The 20,842-nt window shown below is 30.9% G+C and overlaps 2 protein-coding genes and 1 non-coding gene across 5 annotated transcripts; 2 read left to right on the forward strand and 1 right to left on the reverse strand.

Moving 5' to 3' along the window:
* The first annotated feature begins 7,600 nt into the window (after window positions 1–7,600).
* On the forward strand, window positions 7,601–12,091 carry LOC141721282 (electron transfer flavoprotein subunit alpha, mitochondrial). Of its 2 annotated transcripts, none has more exons than XM_074524115.1 (8): window positions 7,601–7,784; window positions 8,986–9,168; window positions 9,670–9,881; window positions 10,319–10,482; window positions 10,712–10,870; window positions 11,087–11,139; window positions 11,495–11,635; window positions 11,812–12,091. In XM_074524115.1, exons 1-8 carry the CDS (start codon window positions 7,725–7,727, stop codon window positions 11,887–11,889), a joined length of 1,050 nt encoding a protein of 349 aa, XP_074380216.1. In that variant the 5' UTR covers window positions 7,601–7,724; the 3' UTR covers window positions 11,890–12,091. The 2 variants fall into 2 exon arrangements, with proteins under 2 accessions (XP_074380216.1, XP_074380217.1); XM_074524116.1 differs by having other exon boundaries at window positions 7,602–7,762; window positions 8,991–9,168.
* Window positions 12,092–12,364: 273 nt separating this feature from the next.
* LOC141721283 (vascular-related unknown protein 4-like) lies at window positions 12,365–14,424 on the reverse strand. 2 transcript variants are annotated; one of them, XM_074524117.1, is made up of 3 exons: window positions 13,900–14,424; window positions 12,947–13,012; window positions 12,365–12,875 (listed from the first exon to the last, which is right to left on the reverse strand). In XM_074524117.1, the coding sequence occupies exons 1-3, from the start codon at window positions 14,269–14,271 to the stop codon at window positions 12,777–12,779; spliced, it is 537 nt and encodes a 178-aa protein (XP_074380218.1). In that variant the 5' UTR covers window positions 14,272–14,424; the 3' UTR covers window positions 12,365–12,776. The 2 variants fall into 2 exon arrangements, with proteins under 2 accessions (XP_074380218.1, XP_074380219.1); XM_074524118.1 differs by having other exon boundaries at window positions 12,365–12,866; window positions 13,900–14,365.
* Window positions 12,375–12,445, forward strand: TRNAG-CCC (transfer RNA glycine (anticodon CCC)). Its single transcript has one exon. It is a non-coding gene; the product is annotated as a tRNA-Gly (tRNA).
* Window positions 14,425–20,842: the final 6,418 nt, after the last annotated feature.

A 20,842-nucleotide genomic window follows, 5' to 3' on the forward strand; every position in this document is an offset into this window, starting at 1 on the left:
GTCTTTCTCGTTCATCCACCCATGTGTCATCTTTCCCGGCGAAACAGAACAAAAACCAGCGAGAATCCGGTGAGCTCGATTCGTAGTCAAACCGGGATCGTTTGGATCGATTCGACCTTCTATTTCATTCAAAATCACACTAGCAATTCAACCATACCAACATCTAATCCTAACAACCCCTACAACTAATTCTCCGATCAAATCAAACAAAAGTCCGGCCAAAATCCGATTTCACTAATTTGTACATAAAAAATTACGTTGTATATATGAAAATAATGCTTATAACACACACAATCAAACCCCTATACTCTATCATATCTCAGTTATCTCAAAAATAAAAAAACGATCAAACAAAGAAATACATAAACCCTAGATATAGTCCTATCAATTCAAGCAATCATATGTATAATTAATTAGCAGGAATCGATCATAAACCATCAAATAAAGCTATTCATAACATCAATTTCAACAAGTAACCCTAAAATCGAAAAGTACCAATTCTAGCATAAACCCTATAATTACAAATTGAAAATCCACACATCAAAACCTGAAATTGATTGCATAAACTGAAAGAACAGCTCAAACCCATCGATTTGAGTACTCACATGATACGATTTGGTGTCCAGAAACGTTCAAAATCAGTGATTGATTCTTGACCCGAAATCCGACCCGAACTGTTCTTCAAAGAATTTCCAGAAATTTGCAGAATTTTTAATAATTAATTAATTATAATTAATTGATAATTAGGCTATTTTTAATGTGAAAAATAATACCCCTAAATAAAATTAAGGGCCTAATTATACATCTAATAAAAATATTTGGCCCTAATTTTTATAATTTTTGGGTATTAAAATTTAATTTATAAATATTTTTATATATACAATATATATGCCAAAATTTTCCCAAAAATTATGAATATTGCAAAAATACAAAGAAATGGTATAAATAAAAGTTCTATAATTTTATAAAAAAAATGTGATTTTGTGGGGTTTTTAACACCCAATGGGGCCCGGAAAAATCATTTTTCGCAAAACGAGAAAATTTATAAAATATCTAGATGTTCAGAATAATGCGATGGTAAAAGCCGTTTGATGAAAAATAAGGCTCATTATTTTATTTGAAATACTGGCTTTAAAATCAAGGTTTGGGTCGTAAAACGTTTGAAATGAAAGTGATGAATGCAAAATAAAACATCTGAAAAATATCTTAAAAACACAGAAATGACACGGAGTACACGTAACAAGTAACAGTTAGGGTTTGATAGATAATTACACATAAATGACACATTAATACACATAATTTATTATAAATATGATATAATACAGACGTAAGTTTCTCGGACGTTACAACTATAACCTGCTGATCAGCCAGGATACAGTGCGGATCTATACCCAACTGCATAGACTCAACCAACATAAGGGGTACCCATGCAATTATGGCCTAATCATCAAGGGTCCGGTTAATACCCGGCTCGTATCGTAACCATCAAGTCCATAACTTAGCATCCGGAACAATCAGTATGCTTTTGATGTATCCCAATATCAGGATATATCAGAGTATATGTAAGTAAGGGTATCAATATTGGAATATGAATAGAGGAATCAATAAATTGGGAGAAATCAAAATCGAAATGAAATATAAACAAGAATCAATAATTGTGTATCAATATATGTGAACAAGAATTATCAAGGTGTAATTTATATGGAAAGTTGGATATATTTCACTATTCTGAACTTAGAATAAAGGAAAAACTTGTCTGGCGCGCAATTCACCTCGTATGATTTATTGTCTTCTGTTTCTGGCTTGATTCTCCTTGTTGGTACTGAATCTATCATGGAAAGATATTCGTTTAAATAACTTATCTCATACGCATATCTTGAATTGATACCACATAGCCCTAATCGTCTACCCATACGATTCTATCAGACTCGCATATATAATATAACACATAAGGTTCACATAATCGTGTAAAGCACATAACACATAGCACATAAGACACATAATTGATTTTAGACTTGTAATTATTTTTAGAATCGATACTAGACTTATACTCACACTAACTAACATTATTCGGTTCGATTCATAATTTTTCGGGATTTATTAGACTCAATCCTACCCCTAATAGGGACTATAAACAATTAATTACCACAAGACGACTCGCTTCCGAAAGAAATTATGACTTACACTTATTTTTAATGGAATCGGGTCATTTTTCTGAGTCTAAGGGTCTTCGTTTCACTCAAATCGGACTAACGGTTTAATTACTACGCAATAAATAAGATTTAATTAATTATAAATCAATTAATCATCATTAGTTAACCCTTATTTATATTATTAAATCATTATTTAAGAATTATGGTATTTTAAAATAAATAATCCCTAATTTTTAGAATTAATTACAATTTATTACCATTAATTACAATTATTACCAATTATTCACGAATTATACAATAAAATCGATTATTAGAAATTAATTATTCGGTACAAATAATTATTACAACTCTGATCATATAAATAAACGAACGCTCGAATACTAATTCCAACTTATCGAACTACTACTCGTATAATTACGAGTTACTCGTATAATTACGAGTTACTCGTATTATTTGATTAATTATCGAATCATTATTCAAATTATTCGATCTATCATTTATCATTTAATCTTATTTATTACTTAATTATAAAATAATAGATAATTGAATAAATAGTTAGATAAATACTTAAATAATTAAATAAATAACCAATTTCGAATTTCTAAATTAATAAAATAATTTAGAAATTAATTATAATATTTTTCAGATTTTAAATCTGATTTTTAATTGATTTTTAGAATTATTAAAACTGATTTTCTATTTTATGAAATCAAAAAAATAATTAAAATTCAGAAACAACAAACAAGGAAACATGTCAGGGGTTTTTGGATCGAAACCGGGTCGAACACCGGGTTGAAACCGGGTCGATTCCGGGTCGTCCAAGAACATCCCCACCGACAACGACGCTGGTGGGTTTTCCGCGAAGCAATTCGGCCACTACAACGATGCAACGACGAAATTTGCTGAGGGTTTTCATTCCCCAGTCTTCCAGGAACCTCATCCTACCGTCCTCTTCCATCCCCGTCGCACAAATCGTCATCTCCGGCCAAAAATAGATCAAACTCCGGCGAGCTGCAACCGAATTCGACAAGCTCGATTTCCAGGCAAAACAGACACCGTTTGATTCGTTTCTTGGTGGGTTTTCACTCCAAATCACTCCAGGAACACAACCATGCCAACAACATCGTCTAATAATCATGGGAACAATTTCTCCGATCAAACCATAACATTTTACGACCAAAACTCAAAGTATCGTTTTCGTACACGAAAAATCACGAATAATAGCTTAAAATAAAGCTTATTACTTCTACAATCTAACCCCTATAACCACAACAATCTCAGATTCATGTAACTTCAAAAACGAATTAAAATAAAATTACAAAAACTTGAAACTAAGAACTAACACTTAGAACTTTACTTTGATGAATTGAATAACATAAATCTATTATAAACAAGTATATGAAACAATCCCAAACATCAAATTCAACCCAGAACCTCACAATAAAAAACCCCCAATTCAGTTCATAAACCCTAAAATTCGAATTGAAAATCTAAACAACAAAACATGAAATTGATGATACGAATAGAAAGTAGAGATCATAAGTTTTGTTTTGATTACTCACATGAAAGATTTGGTGCACAGAAACACTATGAAATCTGAGGTTTAATTCTGCAGTTGTTCTTCACCAACACTCCTTGTTCTTGATTTTCTGATATTTTTATAATAATTTACTAATTAATTAACCATAAATCAACTAGTTATATTTATGAAAATAATACCCCTAAATAAAATTAAGGGTCTAATTACACATCTAATAAAAATATTTGGCCCCAATTTTTATAATTTTTGGGTATTAATTATAAATTTTTAAATATCCAATAAATATAAAATATATGCAAAAAATTTCCAAAAATTGTGAATATTACAAAAAATGCAAAGAAAAATGATGTTTGATAATTTCATGATCATATAAAAATAAAAATGTGATTTTGGGGTTTTTGACTCCCAAAAGGGTCCGGAAAAGTCATTTTTCGCGAAAGAGGTAAATTTGTAAAATGTCTAGATGTTCAGAATATCGATGTAGTATAGGCCGTTCTTGGCAAAATAGAGCCAATGATTTTGTTTGAAATATGGGCTTTTAAAACACTGTTTGAGCTGTACGAATTTTGATATAAAACCTATAACTTATAATAAAACACTCAATAAACACCCGAAACACATTCCGATCAAAACAGACAACATGTAGCAAATTGCAGTTAGGGTTTTTGACTCAACACACTTAATCACATAATAATACATATAAATTATCTTTATTATAATATAATACAAGCGTAATTTCTTGGTTGTTACAATTATTACCGCCCCAAAATCGATATATGTTTTCTAAATCACCAAAAACATTAATAAACTGGTTCTCAACATATCCAAAGCCAAATAAACACAACAATAACTAAACAAAGACATGACAAAATACCTCAAAATGAGATACAAACACATACTGCAATTGGAGAAACACCCAAACCCAAATTATAGGGTTTCATTATAAGGTAATTAACGAGAACAAAAGAGAATGAAGGGGTTGGGGTTTTTCACCGGAGAAAACCAGTGAAAGCCCTTGATTAACTTGAAAAAGAACAAACCCTGAGATAGGAAAGGATGAAGGCGACTACGAAATAAATGAAACCGAAGATTTTATGTTTCCATAAATGAAAACTAAAATCGCAATCGAAGCCTACGGTTTGGTTTCGATTTCAAAATTGTCAGATCGGTTATATTTGGTCCGACTTCAATTATAAGATCACCTCAAATAAAAATGATAAAATAAATATAATTATTAAAAATTGTGAACATAGAGAATCTGGCAGTAGTTCGTTACAATACGACGTCATAATATAATAGTAAATATCATATATTGTTTCTCAAGGAGTGTAACGTGTATAAATCATAATTAATATCGAACAATTTGGTTGTAAGACACAAAAATGCAGTTTTGATTTGTTAATTAAACTAATTAGTTAACACTAAATTAGCTATATTATAACAAAGAGAATTAGATGAGCTTCATACACGAGGAAATGAGTCAAGATAACTATTCCCCACAATATGTTTATGTCGGCAATAAAATAGTATAATATTACAACAATATCACAATTTACTAACTTAAAATTCAATTATCATAAGTTTCTCTCAAAATCACTATGGTATGGATTCTATAATTAAACGAACATATGTATATGCCCACTTTAACTTTTAGAATACAATTAAGCACCAATTTCATACGATTATGCAAGATCTGAATAAATGTCTATACTGTAATAATATTATTATACTGTAACAATATTATAATCAAAAGATATAAATATACATCATTCAAGTATTATGTCAGTTAACTATAACACTCTCGGTATTATAATTAACTCAATAATTTACTAGAGTTGATCGTACATAAATGAATAAACTGCAAACTACAAACTACAATAATCTCGTACTAGCATTCCATAAAAATCTTAACTTGTACAATTTAGTTTATAATCAATATATCAAAATAATCCCAAGAAAACCAACACATGTTCATAAAAATAGATATATAAAGATAAGAGAAAATAAAGTTGACTGAATGTCTTCCATGACCGGATATTCTCCGTTTGTGACTTTTTCCCCTCCTCTCTTGCGCGACTACTTCTTTCATCACTTATCTATGTATTATGTCTGATCTATCTATCTAATATTTTTTTTAAGAATTAGTGCAAATACAAGGAGATTTTTCAATTAAAATTTAATTCCAAAAAAGTAAAAATTAGTAGTTGACTTTTTGACTCGAATAATAGGCTTATTCGGCTGGACTTTGAAAACAAGACTACATCTAAAGTAAAGTTATTCTCATATTTGAATCGTCTGAATCGACTATCTAGAATTTCACATATGGTCCAAATAATGTATACAACATAAGTGACCCATAAAATTCGATTTTTAATCAAGTTAAACTCCAATTCTGATTTTGTAAATTTCAAGTATTTATTTACTATATCTCTTTGATAACTATAATAAAATATTAATATTTATTAAATTCAAGCTCAAATCAATATAAATAACCAAAATATAGGGATAATATCTAGACAAAGTGTACGCTCATCATTTCTTTCTTCATAGAAGATTGCAGCAACCCATCAACATGATTGCAAGCATTCAGCCAGGAAAAAGAACCTTTACGAGGTTTAGTGAGCTAATATATTTGTTATATGTGCATGTATGTGTTCCTCACGGCAGATTACTACGATATAAGTTCTTAACTAAAGTTCCTCCGTAACGACATCCGAATCATTTATGAGAAATGAAGCATTATAGATAGATAATTCATATCGGATAATATGTCTAGATACCAAGTCTACCATAAATGGCACATGAATAGATACACTCGTATTCAGACATGAACTCGTCTCTACTCATATCTATTTGACTTAGGTTGATAGATCTAGAGTAATCATATACCTTCTCAAACTGATTGTCTAGCATAAGTAGATTTTATAGAGAGATTCCATGCAAGTGAGAATATGGTGAAATTGGTCACCAACATAACCCCTTTCGTTTTCAGAGCCACATTTTATCTTGAATTTTTTAACAAGGACGATCTCAAACTCCGAACATTGGGTAAATATGTATAAACAAGGTTGTATAAATAAGTATAATTCATTAGAAAAAGGTTGTTATAAAAGATATACAATAATTTATATATAGATTGTCAGATCGATTTGAACTTTTTCGGTTCAGAAGCTACATGTTATCGGAATTGAATGATCAGTTTCGATTTTGCTTTTTATTTTTTTCGAGGATCGGTTTTACACATTTTATTTTTTCTCCATTTTTACCGATTTCAGCTTCATTTCAATTTTTTGCTCGACCCTGATATTAAATAACTATAATTTATGTTTCGATAAATATAATGAGTCAAGTTACGTTACGATGCAACCGCATGACACTTTATAATTGTAAACTTTAGAGAAGTTATCTAAAATTATTAGGATTTTGCATATAAAAATTGAGTGACATATTTGTAATAACAGAATTAACCCCTACATTTACAAAAATACTTTTAACTTTATATTGAAAACTCACTTAATCTTAGATAATAAAATCCTTAAGCACTTTTAAAAAATAAGGGATCAATCATATACATATAAACACACAAATTATAATTATTATGAATTATTTAAAAAAGAATTTTGGTAACACGAAACCTGACATTACTATTTTGAAATTCACCAAAAAAATTCAATAAAACATAAATATATTGGGTTGTGTATTGTGTTATCACCGCACTGAACCGGGTTTTTTTCGGTTAACCAAAATCAAAATGACCGAAATATTAAGAAAACACCTATCAAAAATCGAACCTAAATATATTTGATTTTAATTCAGTAAATCCGTTAACCACAATTAATAACCGAAAAACCGAATTTGCTACCCATATATAAAATTTGATTAAACGAAACGAAATATGGTTTTGTTTTTCAGGAATTTAAAATTGAAGCTTGTAGCGTCACGTAAGTTCTAAATTGGCGAGCTAATCCGGCCATACAGCCCACCCTGCACTCCGTTTCTCAGCTCAGCATTCTCGTTTGTAAAGAAAAAGAATGGCGACCATTTCAATGCTCAGAGCTTACAGAAGCAGGTCAACTTCTACTTTTAGATACGTAAGTTACTTCCTTATATTCCCCGTTGCTTGCTAATTTCCTAATTTTATTTTAACTCCACTGCAGTATAGATTACTCTATTTTTCCTTTAATTAGTTATGAAGATTGCTTTATTGTGTAGTGATTAGTTTTGTATATCCTGTATACATATGGTCTATGGAGTAGTTGATTTATATTTACACATACAGTTCCTTGACTGGCTTTACGTACACTCGAATTTTAATCATTTTGCTTCCTCTGCCCTAGATTTGGCAGTAGTTAAACCAATTAGAGTTTCCTCGAAACACTTAGGAGCCGCTTGGATAATGGGAATTAGGTTCTAATTCATTTTTGTATTGAAATTTCATTCCTATTCCTGTTAACCGAGTTGGAATCGCATGATCCAAATGACACCTTATTATACCTGATTTGGGGACAGATTAACCATAGGTCTTCAGCTGTTTACGCGTTTTAGGATTATAATCATAGTGCAGAATTGCAGATAAAGAAATAGCAAAATTCATTTAGTTTGATTCTCTAGTTGGTGATAGAGTAATAGTAATACAATTATTTCTAATTAATTCGTGATTGTTAGTTTTACTATTAAGTTTGGAAGACGGGTGTATTTTTGTCATGTCTAATTCCCTCTCAAAACAAAAATGAATAAATTGATGGAGATGATATAACAAATAGCAAGGCATGAGGAGTTCATTAGTTTTAAGAAGGACGAGGTATGGATATGGCTGACTAAGTTTCTGAGGGATCCGGGAACAAATTAAGTTGTGTGTTCAAAGCAATTGGAACTCAAAAAAATAAAAAATTATTTAAAAGCCGGCTGGTCCTAAAGTAAAGACTAATTTCACCATGGTTCCGCGTACAGCAACACAAAATGATAAAAGAAATGAAGAGAACTAGTTGAGAGTAGAATTTGTTGTCAAGTATTTCGATGAGAAGTGAGAACAATTTCACACGTGTTTAAATGTCAATTTTGTTGTCCTTTATAACTTTCTACTTTTGAGATATTAAGTGTTTTGCAAATTATCTGCACATTCACTCAAATAAATGTATGTGTAGCCCGATTTTTTAAATTTTGCTCTTTATTTTTTTTTTAATTATTATTTTCTCCTTTTGAGCTGGAAGTTGATGTATACTATCATTGCGTGATTATATATACATGTCACTGATTTTTTTCAATTCTCTCCTATGGCTTCCTTGTAATTAGCTTAGCACATTAATTCTAGCCGAACATGAAGGTGGTTCTCTCAAGGCTCAGACATTAAATGCTATAGCAGCTGCAAATTATTTGAGCAAGGATAATTCTATTTCTCTGCTACTGGCTGGGTCAGGCCCTTCCCTTCAAGAAGCTGCTGCACATGCTGCTTCTTGCCATCCTTCCATTTCACAGGTACTTTGTCTTGCATTATCTCATTGGACTAGCAGTTATATTTATCATTTTTAGCTTATTTTGAGAATTATACTGTGAAGTAATTTTTTTGGCATATGTTTGGTTAAATTTGTGTGTGATTCATCAAATATAACTATGTCAAAGCTCTACAACTCCAATTACCCAGTAATAATATCCGCATCTCTAAGATATGGTTTTAATTACTCCATGATAGACAATGGAGAAAGTTTGAATTCTGGTATGAAAATATATTACCATTAAAATGAAGAGGTTTTTGGTTCATGGTTTCCAAATCCCAGTTATTGGGAGTCGGAATGTTATTACTATGTGTAATTTTTGGTTGAGGGTTTAATTAGTAGGTACGAGATTGTCATTCCTGTTATACAGGCAACCCATTCCCTACTTATCCTATGGATTCCAAATCATTTTCATGCTTATTTCCTCCCATTTGCATCATCAATGCAAACATCCCTAACAATTCATTTATTATTTGTTGTTTAGGTGCTCCTGGCTAAATCAGATAAGTTTACATATCCTCTAGCTGAGCCATGGGCTAAATTACTCCAACTGGTTCAGAAGACAGGTGGCTACTCACATATTATTTCCGCCTCAGGTTCGTTTGGGAAAAATATATTACCACGTGCAGCTGCTCTTCTGGATGTTTCTCCAATTAGTGACGTGGTCAAGATTTCAGAACCTCATCTTTTTGTGAGGTAATTTTTAGTACTTATATAATCATAATTTCTTTTTTTTCTCGCAGGTAATTTTTATTTTTTGTGCCCTGACTGATGGCTAGGACAAAATATTTGTATATCTTTGCTATCATTTTTGTGTAAAAGTTAGGACTGCTACTTCCACAGTTTTGTTGATATTTTTTTTTATTACTGGTTTGAGTTCAATGAATCCTTTACAAGTCTTGTTAGGGTCTAAAGCATGCATGTCAACAAAAAATCCTGGCAAAGCTACTTATCCTCCTTGTCTGTTTTCTTTGTTGTCTTACCAGTTCTAACCTTCTTCTTTATATATCTATTTTCTAATTTTATGTCATAGAAATTGGGCTCATAAGAAACTATCAAAACTATTGTGAATGACAATTTCAGACCACGATTTCTAGTTTGGTGATATATTTTTATTTCTTTACATGTTCCAGGCCAATATATGCAGGAAATGCTCTTTGTACTGTTCGATATGTTGGTTCCAACCCGTGTATGTTGTCCATTAGAACTACTTCTTTTCCATCGATCTCAATGGCAGCTGATTCGAAATCTAATTCTGCACCAATTGATGACGTTGATCTATCAACCATAGATGAAGGTATGTTAATTTGTTTATTTTTCTAGGGACCTGGTATGAAAGCTGCATGTATAATATGAAAGAGATTAAGGCATCAGACTTGGTTAGCAGCTGCATGTACTTAAATATAGATATCTAGTACTCATTCCGGTTAGAGGTTTTGGATTTGTTTTGTAGACAATTTTTCAGATAGTTCGCACTTGGCAGCAAACTAGTCAACTTTGTTAAGAATTTATATTTTGGATTGCAGATGGAATCAGTAAATCTAGATATATAAAACAAACAACCCAGGAATCAGAACGTCCAGATCTTGGAAATGCACGTGTTGTGATAACCGGGGGCAGAGCACTGAAAAGTGCCGAAAACTTCAAAATGGTAGAACAGCTTGCGGAGAAACTTGGTGCTGCAGGTTTTTCTCTTGAAAAAGCTTCTTTTGACTACTATATTCTATTAATATATTGGTTCCTTTGAAGTAGCACAGCCAGTCTTTCAAATGTTTTGCCAACTTCCTAATGTTCCATAAGCTACCATGTGGATCATACCTATGTTACAGTGTGGTCAGATGGACAATAAGCTACTTGTAAAATGGCATTACCATCTAAATAAAAATTTCTATTATCTGCAGTTGGTGCTACTCGTGCTGCTGTTGATGCTGGTTATGTACCCAATGAGCTCCAGGTGACTCTCCAAATCAGTCGTAAATGTATTATTGGTAAAACAATGTTGTCATCAAACAGTTAATGTCATCAGTGATAATGTGTTCAGTTGATGCAATTACTAATAGGTAAAGCGGAGCTGTCTGAATTAAGGGCAACTTCATTAATTGTTGGTTCTAAAATAACATGCTTCTCCAGCTCCTTGCCGCTGTTGTCTTTATGTTTTTAAAGTTCGGTTGGGTCCTCACACCAACGAACATAACTATGTAGAACATATTTAATTATTCTCGTGAAAAAGTTCACTTATTGCATATTATTTTGGATGTTAGTTACTTAGATTTTTGGTACCCCTCTTCTATACTTTGCTTTTATGTCAGGTTGGCCAAACCGGAAAGATTGTTGCTCCAGAACTATACATGGCTTTTGGTGTTTCTGGAGCCATTCAGCACTTGGCAGGGATGAGAGATTCTAAAGTCATTGTCGCTGTAAACAAAGACGCAGATGCACCAATATTCCAGGTTAAGATCTATCTCAGACTTCTAACATTATTAGTCTCAGAGTTCTACCAACTGCATGTTCTAATCTGCATTATATGTCCACTATGAGAACTGTGGCTCATGTAAGCAGGTGTTCCAATATAATATGATTTTTTTATCTGTATAAGCAGTTGGTTTATCAAGCTCTCGTATTACAGGTTGCTGATTATGGGCTGGTGGGAGATTTATTTGAAGTGATACCAGAGTTGTTAGAGAAGATGCCTGGAAAAAAATAGACGAGATAGCGTATTTCATATTCTGTCGTTGAATCTGATACAGTTGCTATATTAATTGTATTGTCCAGCAAGGGGTACTGATCCTTTATATTGATATTCAACGTAGCAGTATCCCTTTTGTATACCTTCGTAATAATAAAATTATTGGTAGCATCAACTGGTCATATATATTGAAGATGACCCGGGAAAAGAAATTTACATAGCAAGCAGTTGATCTTCTGTATCTGTTTTGAAAGGCAAGTAGTGAAATTCCTTACTAGCTGTATATCAAAGTTGAAAATACTTTGTAACCATTTATCCAAAATAAAAAATTTAACAAGTTAATGGTTCTTTTCCTGATTTGAAACGGAAGTGCTATTTCATTATTTACTACATCAAAGTTTATATTTTATTAATAAAGATTTAAAAAAATGTTTAAGTCACAGTTAAAAGCAGTTATCGTGAAATATGTAGTAATATGTTAAAACTGGAAATTTAAAACACGAGCGCATCTGGTGTAGTGGTATCATAGTACCCTCCCACGGTACTGACCAGGGTTCGATTCCCTGGATGCGCAATTTTCTAATAAAAAAAATTAGTTGTTTGATCAAATATTTTTGACAAAAAATTATTATTTTTGAACAGAATTAGGGGTTTGATCAAATGATATTTAGTATTTACTGGATTGAAATAGGGTTGATCTCAAAAAATTAACTGAAAATTTTCTTTATATTGAATGATTGTCCATTTGTTTAGTAAAAATATAAAAACTAGTATATATAGTGACCCAACTGAAAAATTCTTGTCAATCCGCCACTGGTGTCCATTACATGAGAAGAACCTCCCAAATCCCAGTTAACAGATATTTACCGTGCTCAGTATAAACATCATTCACAATTGTGTAGAAATTAACCAAGGTAGTTCATAATGGTGGAAACCGGTACCAAGCAAAGCCCTCTTTTCTTCAGTTCTGTTGAGGTACTATTTTGTGTATCCTCCTGCAAAATCTAAACTCCATTATCTAAACCATCACCAAAAAATTATCCCCCATAATCACTTCAATGCATCTGTAATTTACCTTTATAATTTCTGCATATTCTTCATGTTTCGTGTTCATAGCATACTTTTGGTTCAAATTAGAGACCTGTTGATGACAAGGCAGAATGAGTTAAAAACACATTGTCGTTAGTTATACTGCATGAAAATTTTAGTAAATATTAGCTAGCTAGTAATAGGGCTGAAGAAATATACCAAAATGTAACCAAAATCGACAAAAACTGATGCGAACCAAACCAAACTAAAACGGAAAAATGGCCCTTAATCTTACAATTTTAAAGTAAAATGCCCAAAATATCACAACATGAATTAATGGCCCTTTGTATCACAGAGAAACGGATATAAAAATTACGTTTATAGCTTTAAATGGATTGTGTTGTTGGTCCAGTGGTTATGCGGTGCAATTAAGAATTCAACAGGCACAAGGTTGCAGGTTCAAATCCATCATACTGCCATTTTTTTTTCTAACACTACAAACACATTATTTCTATGCGTTGCTCTCTGATCCCACGCATTCAAATCATGCCTTTCCTTATTAACGCATTCTTTACATGCATTTCATTGTTTTTTATTTTTATTTTCCAATTTTTGTTCTGTTTTGGATATTGTTAATTTATAAAAACGCAATTCAAAAATGCGTTTTGTAAAAACGTAAATTATAGATGCGTTTTTTCGTGATATAAAGGGCCATTTTTTCTAATTGTGAGATTTTGGGCCATTTTGTTTCAAATTGTGATATAAAGGACCAACACCCCTAAATCGGTACACTACAAAAAAAGTGGAAAACTAATTGGTTTTGGATTTACGAAAAATGTGAATTTTGATATGGGAACCGGAATGTAACCAAAATCGACAAAAGCCGATGAAAATTGAACCAAACTAAAATGGTCCACTCAATAAATACCGAAAAACTAACTAGTTTTGGATTTTAACATAACCGAGAAATTTGAAACCGAACCAAGAAGAAGAATATACCTTGGGACTATTAGCAGGAGAACTAGCAGTATCTTCCAATGAGTCATCACTTGCCATTGATGATCCCTTATTAACCATACAACTTCTCTTCTTCTTGAAGTTCAAGTGTCTACAGCTTGTTTTTAAAGGACACGCCACCACTGAGGCTGAAGAAGCAGCGTCAGGAACTAGACAAAGTCTTGAACTACTAATCTCATTTTGATCAGAAGAGAGTGCCAAATTAGAGTGCTTTTCATGATCATATTGAGTATTGATCATGTTATTATCATTCAACAGATCATCAAAGTACAAAGTCCAACCACTCTCCTCTGCTGAAGAATCTACCATAACTATTGAGCAACCTTTGTTTATAGAAATGCTACACTTCTCCATCTCTATATATATTGTTCATAATTACTGTGTAATTTACAAGCTTGGCCGGCTTGCAAGTTTTTAAAAGTTATTTATCGGATATCTCAAACGAGCCTTAAATATTTTAAAAATTGAATCAAATTTAAATCAAAATACTTGTGTCATTTATATATTATGTTCTTAATTTTAATTTAATTTTTGGAATGACAACATAGAGAAATGTACAAGAAGGGGAAGTAGGTGTAGGCCATAATAAATTAGGGTTGTTTTATGAAAATGGGCAGCTGCAACACAAAAAACTTAATATGTGCACATAAGGATTTGACCTAGGGGGTTTATAAATCTAGATAGATTAGATTATCACCAACAAAGATCCTCCAAATCTTATTATCTGCAATTATAGAGTACTAATCAACATGGCATTTTCAATCCATCCCACTAATCATTCATTGGTAGTGCTGACATTCAATTGATTGGGACTAATTCTAAACTCGTATTATATACAAAAACTAAAGCTCTCGTACATGTTTAATCATTCAAAATGTTGGAATTATACATACGTCGATAATTAGATATGTTATTCTACATACACGTAGGTTTAACGGTTGATAATAATTGGAGAGAAGGAATAATATATTGACTTTTATGACAAGTGATGAAGCAAACGTATATACTCCGCATTCTATTCAATTAACAGTTTTTTTGTTATTTGAATAATTTTGTAACAGAGAAACTAACAGCATTTCTCATTTGTTATTGGCTGACGCTCATTTGTTTCTCGTTTGCGAGTCAAACGTAATCCTAAAATAATTTTTCAAAAATTAATTTTATTTTTCTTTTCAATATAATCGTTATCTTTAAATTGTTGAACTCAAATGATTTTTTTTCTATATGTCTATAAAATTTGTATAAACATAATATTTAATATATATATATATATATATATATATTTGTGTGTGTATACATTAACACACTATAAATTTAATATAATATATTTTCAAATTATTTAAATATTTAAATATAAAATATATTTATTCGGATTCGGATATTATTGGATACGAATATGCCTATATCCGTATCTGTATCCGCAATCGTCGGATTCGAATACGGATAATATCCGCTTTGTGTCGGATACGGATAATATCCGGTTTGTGTCGGATACGGATAATATCCGCTTTATTTCGGATACGAATGCGGATTTTTCGGACGATTATCGGATTTTTCGAATTCTTTTGACAGCCCTAAATATGGGGTTGATCGAACTTCCCGATTACTGTTAGTTGGTCTCATTAATCACGATCCAAACACCCCGTAATTTTAATGGATCAATAGATAAGTTTTTGTTATTGGCTGACTGCAGGGTTTTGGTGCCGGCTGTTTGAAGCAAAAACTGTTATGAATTCAGTTTTCGGAGTCGTTGAAGATTGCATTGAAAGCAGCTGCTGAATTTCTTGAATAGTGTACCTTTACATTTTGTCAAACGACGTGTTGCTCTATCTCACTGTTAAAATGCTAATTGTGTATTTCTTCAAGTTACTGTTCCTGTTGATATTATATGTTCGATCATTTTTAGACCGAGTTGGTCTGGTTGAATAAAACTCTCCGTTTCAACCTCTATGTTGCAAACAGCAAAAGATTAAACTATACAACATGATGGATGACTCTAGTAACAGCGAGCAAGCGCGAAATCTGAATTTGTTTTTTTCCTTGATTTTGGGACAACGAGAAACAGTGTTAGGTTCTCATTTTAATAACTTAAAATTTTAACATGATTGATTATTTAAAATAATATTAATATTTGATTTAGGAAGAGATTTTAGTTCGAATCCTCTCATTCCATTTATTTTATTCAAATATATACTTATTGATGTTATTATTAATATTTTTTATATTGTTTTCAATAGTTCCGATCGACGGGTAGTTACTTAATATCTAGTATAGTTTTACAAGTTTACTTGAAATGCCATGCACTATCTTGATTAGGGGCATGGACGTCTTCGTGGTACTGCCTCCGTTATATATATATATATATTATATATATGATATTAATATTTATAACTACTCCTATTTTTTATTATATAATATTTGACTTTTGTGCACACATTTCTAAGTGTTTTGATAGTATAGTTAAAATAATAACTTTTAATTTTTTCTATTTGTCAATAAAAATATATAACTAAAACTTTAATTTAGAAAAAGAAATTTTAAACTATATTATTTTATCTATCCGGTCAAAAGAATTCTTGTGTGTAATAAAGTTAAACGACATAAAAAAGAAAACAGTTGGAGTAATATTTATTAGAATTATTTAATTAAATTATTAAAATCGATAAAGTCAACCACAATATCAGTTAATTTTTAACTTTTAAGTCCATTCAATAGAATAAAGAAAGCACATTAGCCCAATACAGACTAATATTTTATAATATTATAAATTTTTTAAATAAAATCAAAAGGGCAGAATTCTTAATACATTTAATAACACACAAGAGAAAAAGATACTCCCTCCATCCCATTTTATTTGTCACATTTCCTTTTATAGAAGTCAAATTGACTATTTTTTGACCAAAAATTAAACATTATTTTTATATTATTTCAAAAAACTAAAAATTATATATTAAAATAAATTAAATCTACTTTCCGGTGATGTAATTTTTTTATTTTGCTTATTTATAAAATATTAATAAATTTCGGTTAAACTTTAGTCAATTTGATTAGATTAAAGTCAAATGTGACAATTAAAATGAGATGGAAGGTGTAATTCATAATTTAGATATTTAGTTTAAAGCGACTGGTACCTCCAAAATACTGGAGACGGCCGCCATGATCGGTAAGTAAGGTGGATCATTTCTGTATTATACTAACGGTTTATCCAATTTGTATACATGGACACGTATTAAGAAAGTATGATTGATGAGTTATAAAAAATTTATTGATAGAAAATTTTGTGAATACAAAAATCTATCATTATTAATGAATTTTTCACCAATATTCTGTGAACACCCCATCAAACACTAATTTTTAGTATGTGTTCATTGGCACACACAATAAAAATTCTTATACTAAAACAAAATACAATTGATAGCATCATAATTTATGTGTCAAACAATTTTTTAAGAACTTACATCATTAAATCATATTTGTCAAACTTTTATCAATTTAATGATGGAGTAAATAACAAGGGTGTGGCTAATGTTTACACTCATTTTCAAAATATTGGCCGGATTTTCACATTTACAAAATAGTGGCCGAATTTGCTTTCCGCCTTTCAAAAATATGTCTTCCGTCAAGACCGTTAAGTTTCCTCCATTAAATTAATTAGAAAACGTAAATTAAAGGGGTATAAAGGTCAAAATACATGTGTGTTTAAGAAAAATAAATGAAAAGAATAAATACAATAATTTATACTTTATAGTAACATCACCTGCACATCCTCGTCCCTGGACCACAACTTGAAACCCCCCAATTCCATGCTCTAGCCCCATTCATAAATCTCACTATTTATCATTCATAAATTCAAAAATATACAAAACTAATCTTGAACAACAATAATAATACAGACAATTATATATACTATACATTTGATCGAAAATTTGGGGATTTGAGATATTTATGTTAACCGGATAATTTGGGGATCTCGAAGGAGGCCACCACCGGCCGGAAACGGAAACAGAGGCAACGGAGGTGGTGGCAGGTGGTGGTTATTGGCGGAGGAGAGAAGGGGGTTTGGGTTATTTGTGAACTAGGGAAAAAGAAGCTGTATTTTTGTTGGGTTTGATGGATTTTAATGACCGAAGACAATGAAGGAGAGAGATGGATGGTGTTGTGTGTATGTTGTGTGTGTGTATTCTATGTGTTGATCGAAAAAAGAGGGTTGTGTGTGTATTATGTGTGTTGATCTAAAAAAAAGGGTTGTTGAGAGGCGTTGGATGAAAGATTAGAGACAAGGGTGAGAGCGTTAAGTCGGTGTGTGTGCGTGCTGTGTTTGTTCATGGCAGGAAGAAGGGTGAAGCCACCACCGTGGTGGCGGCGGCGGTGCTAACTAAAGAAGAAGAAGATCATGATGATAATTAAAAGATACGGCGAGGACGTGGCAAGAGCAAAGGAAAAAAAAAGATGAAGAAGATGGTGATAAATTAAATATATAAAGAATATAATTATTAAAAATATAAAAATCCGAAAATACCCTTTACTCCTTTAGAGCCGTTAGGCTACATTTAACGGCAAACACGTTTTTGAAAGGCGGAATGTAAATTCAGCCACCATTTTGTGAATTTGAAAATTCCGCCAATATTTTTGAAATGAGTGTATGCGTTAGCCACACCTCTGTTATTTACTCTTTAATGATATTATCTTCCACTAACAATCCTCTCATCTTTTAATATATCTCTCTCTCTCTTCTCATTTATTATCTCCACTATAATAGTGAGGGGTAAAACATGAATTTTATATAAAATGTAATTGAATTTTTAGTTATAATTCGAGAAAAGCTAAATTATTTATATTAATGGATTCCCCCCTCTTAAATACAACCTAAAATAATGATAACGTCAAATAATTAAAAAAAAAGCGATGAAACAAATTATTACTAAAATTTATTATACGATTAAAATTAAATAATTAAATATATATTATAAAAAAATAATTTCGTGGAATTTTAAAATTTTGAAATTAACACCATAAAATAAAAATAAAATTCAAATTAATAGTTGTTAGGTCACACACACTGTAGAAAGGGGTTGAATACAGTATTTACTACAATCAAATCGAATATAAGAACTCAAGTAAAAGAAAACATATTTTATTCAACACAATAAACTATGTTACAATATGGAACTGTCCTCTCTCAGTGATGAACAAATTATCACGAGAGCTTCTAGGGTTACAAAGAATAATAACTTCAATAATGATAACACTTATAGTGTAAACCCTATGCCTGTATTTATATACTACACAGTTACAAAATAAGTTCTAACTGATATGGAATATAATTCTGCTTCCTAAAATATATCAACTAGTTATCTTTTCTTCCAAGTATTCTATTCTTCATAGAATTTCTTCATGCATATTTCTTTCTGTCTTAGTCTCGATCTTCTTTCCTTTCAATCAGCCGCTTGCCTTATCTGAAAGTTATCTTAAGTTCTGATATTATCTCCTGATAAATATCTTCTGATAACTTAAGTTCTGATCACTTAAGTTCTGATCACTTAAGTCCTGATATCTTAAGTTGTGTCTTCAGTATAAGTGTTGATTTCCAGTTAAGTACTGATTTGTCATGTTAGGTAAGATCTGAAAACTAAACACAAATCATATTACACATGACATTATCAAATATATCTAACAATAGTATGACTCAACAATTAAAAAATATGAAATATATGTATAATAAAATTTTAATAAAATTTGAATTATGTAAAATATATGTTAATTAAAATTTTAAGTTGAAATTCCTAGTTTGCCCATGTTTTATAAATAAAGTTAGGTAAAATATATGTTATTTGCATTAAATAGAACTAAGCATAGTAATGGGAAAGCAAATGATTAAATAAGATAGGCTTGACAAAAGTTCCATGCCTTGTATTTAATCGTGACATTGCAGGGTAGAAGGAATTGATTGTACGGTAACTACTCACTGAATAGGTTCTTAGTATTCTAAGCAGTGAATTCGTATTATGCGGATAGTCGCGATATGCTGAGAAGTATCCCTCACGATATAGAATAAATATGATTAATTTATTAATTAATCATATTTAAAGAATTAGAGAATTTATATAAATAATGATAAAATAGTTTTATTATTATTTATTTCTACTACCGGTTTAATATTGAACCTACAAGGTCACACCATAAAAGAGAATGATTTAATAGTGGAGGAATTAATTAATAATGGCTGGTAATTATTTATTTGTGAAATAAATAATTAATTAGCAGATTTAATAATTGATTAAATGAGATTTAATTAATTATAAATTAATAAGAAAAGTTCTTAATATTATTAATTAAGAATTTAATTTTGGAAATTAAATCAAGTGAGAGAATTATTTTTCTAAAGTGTTTAGAAAAGGGATTAATGATTAAAAGGTGTTTTAATTATTAGTTAATTGGTTAATAAGAATAATCAATTAAAGGGTTAATAATAATAATATTTTATGGAAAATTTTCAGCTGAAAATTTTGCCTATAAATATACTATTATAAACCCTATTTGCCTCAACCCAAATAATTAACCCTAATTCTAAAGTAGAACAAGAGGGAGGCAATTAAATCTCTCAACCTCTTCCTCTTCCATCACATTGTACTCTTGGTGGATACCGGTGGAGTGCCTCACACTTGAGGAGCAGCTGCTAGGGATTTCCGTTCATCGTTCTTGGATCGCTATTAAAGACCTCCATATTTCCATTAACGTAAAGCTTCTTAAGGTAAACATACTGAACTACGAATTAAATATTATTTTTCGCATGGATCCTGCGGAGGGTTTCGGTTTTTTTAAGATTTAAATTTAAGTTTTCGTTGCGTTTATGTGCTAAAAACCCTTCAATGGCATCAGAGCTACTTGTAAAAAGTTTTTAATTCGTTTATGTGTTTAACTGTTT

This window comes from Apium graveolens, chromosome 4, assembly GCF_009905375.1.
Source record: "Apium graveolens cultivar Ventura chromosome 4, ASM990537v1, whole genome shotgun sequence".
In the NCBI taxonomy this organism is placed as follows: Eukaryota; Viridiplantae; Streptophyta; class Magnoliopsida; order Apiales; family Apiaceae; genus Apium; species Apium graveolens.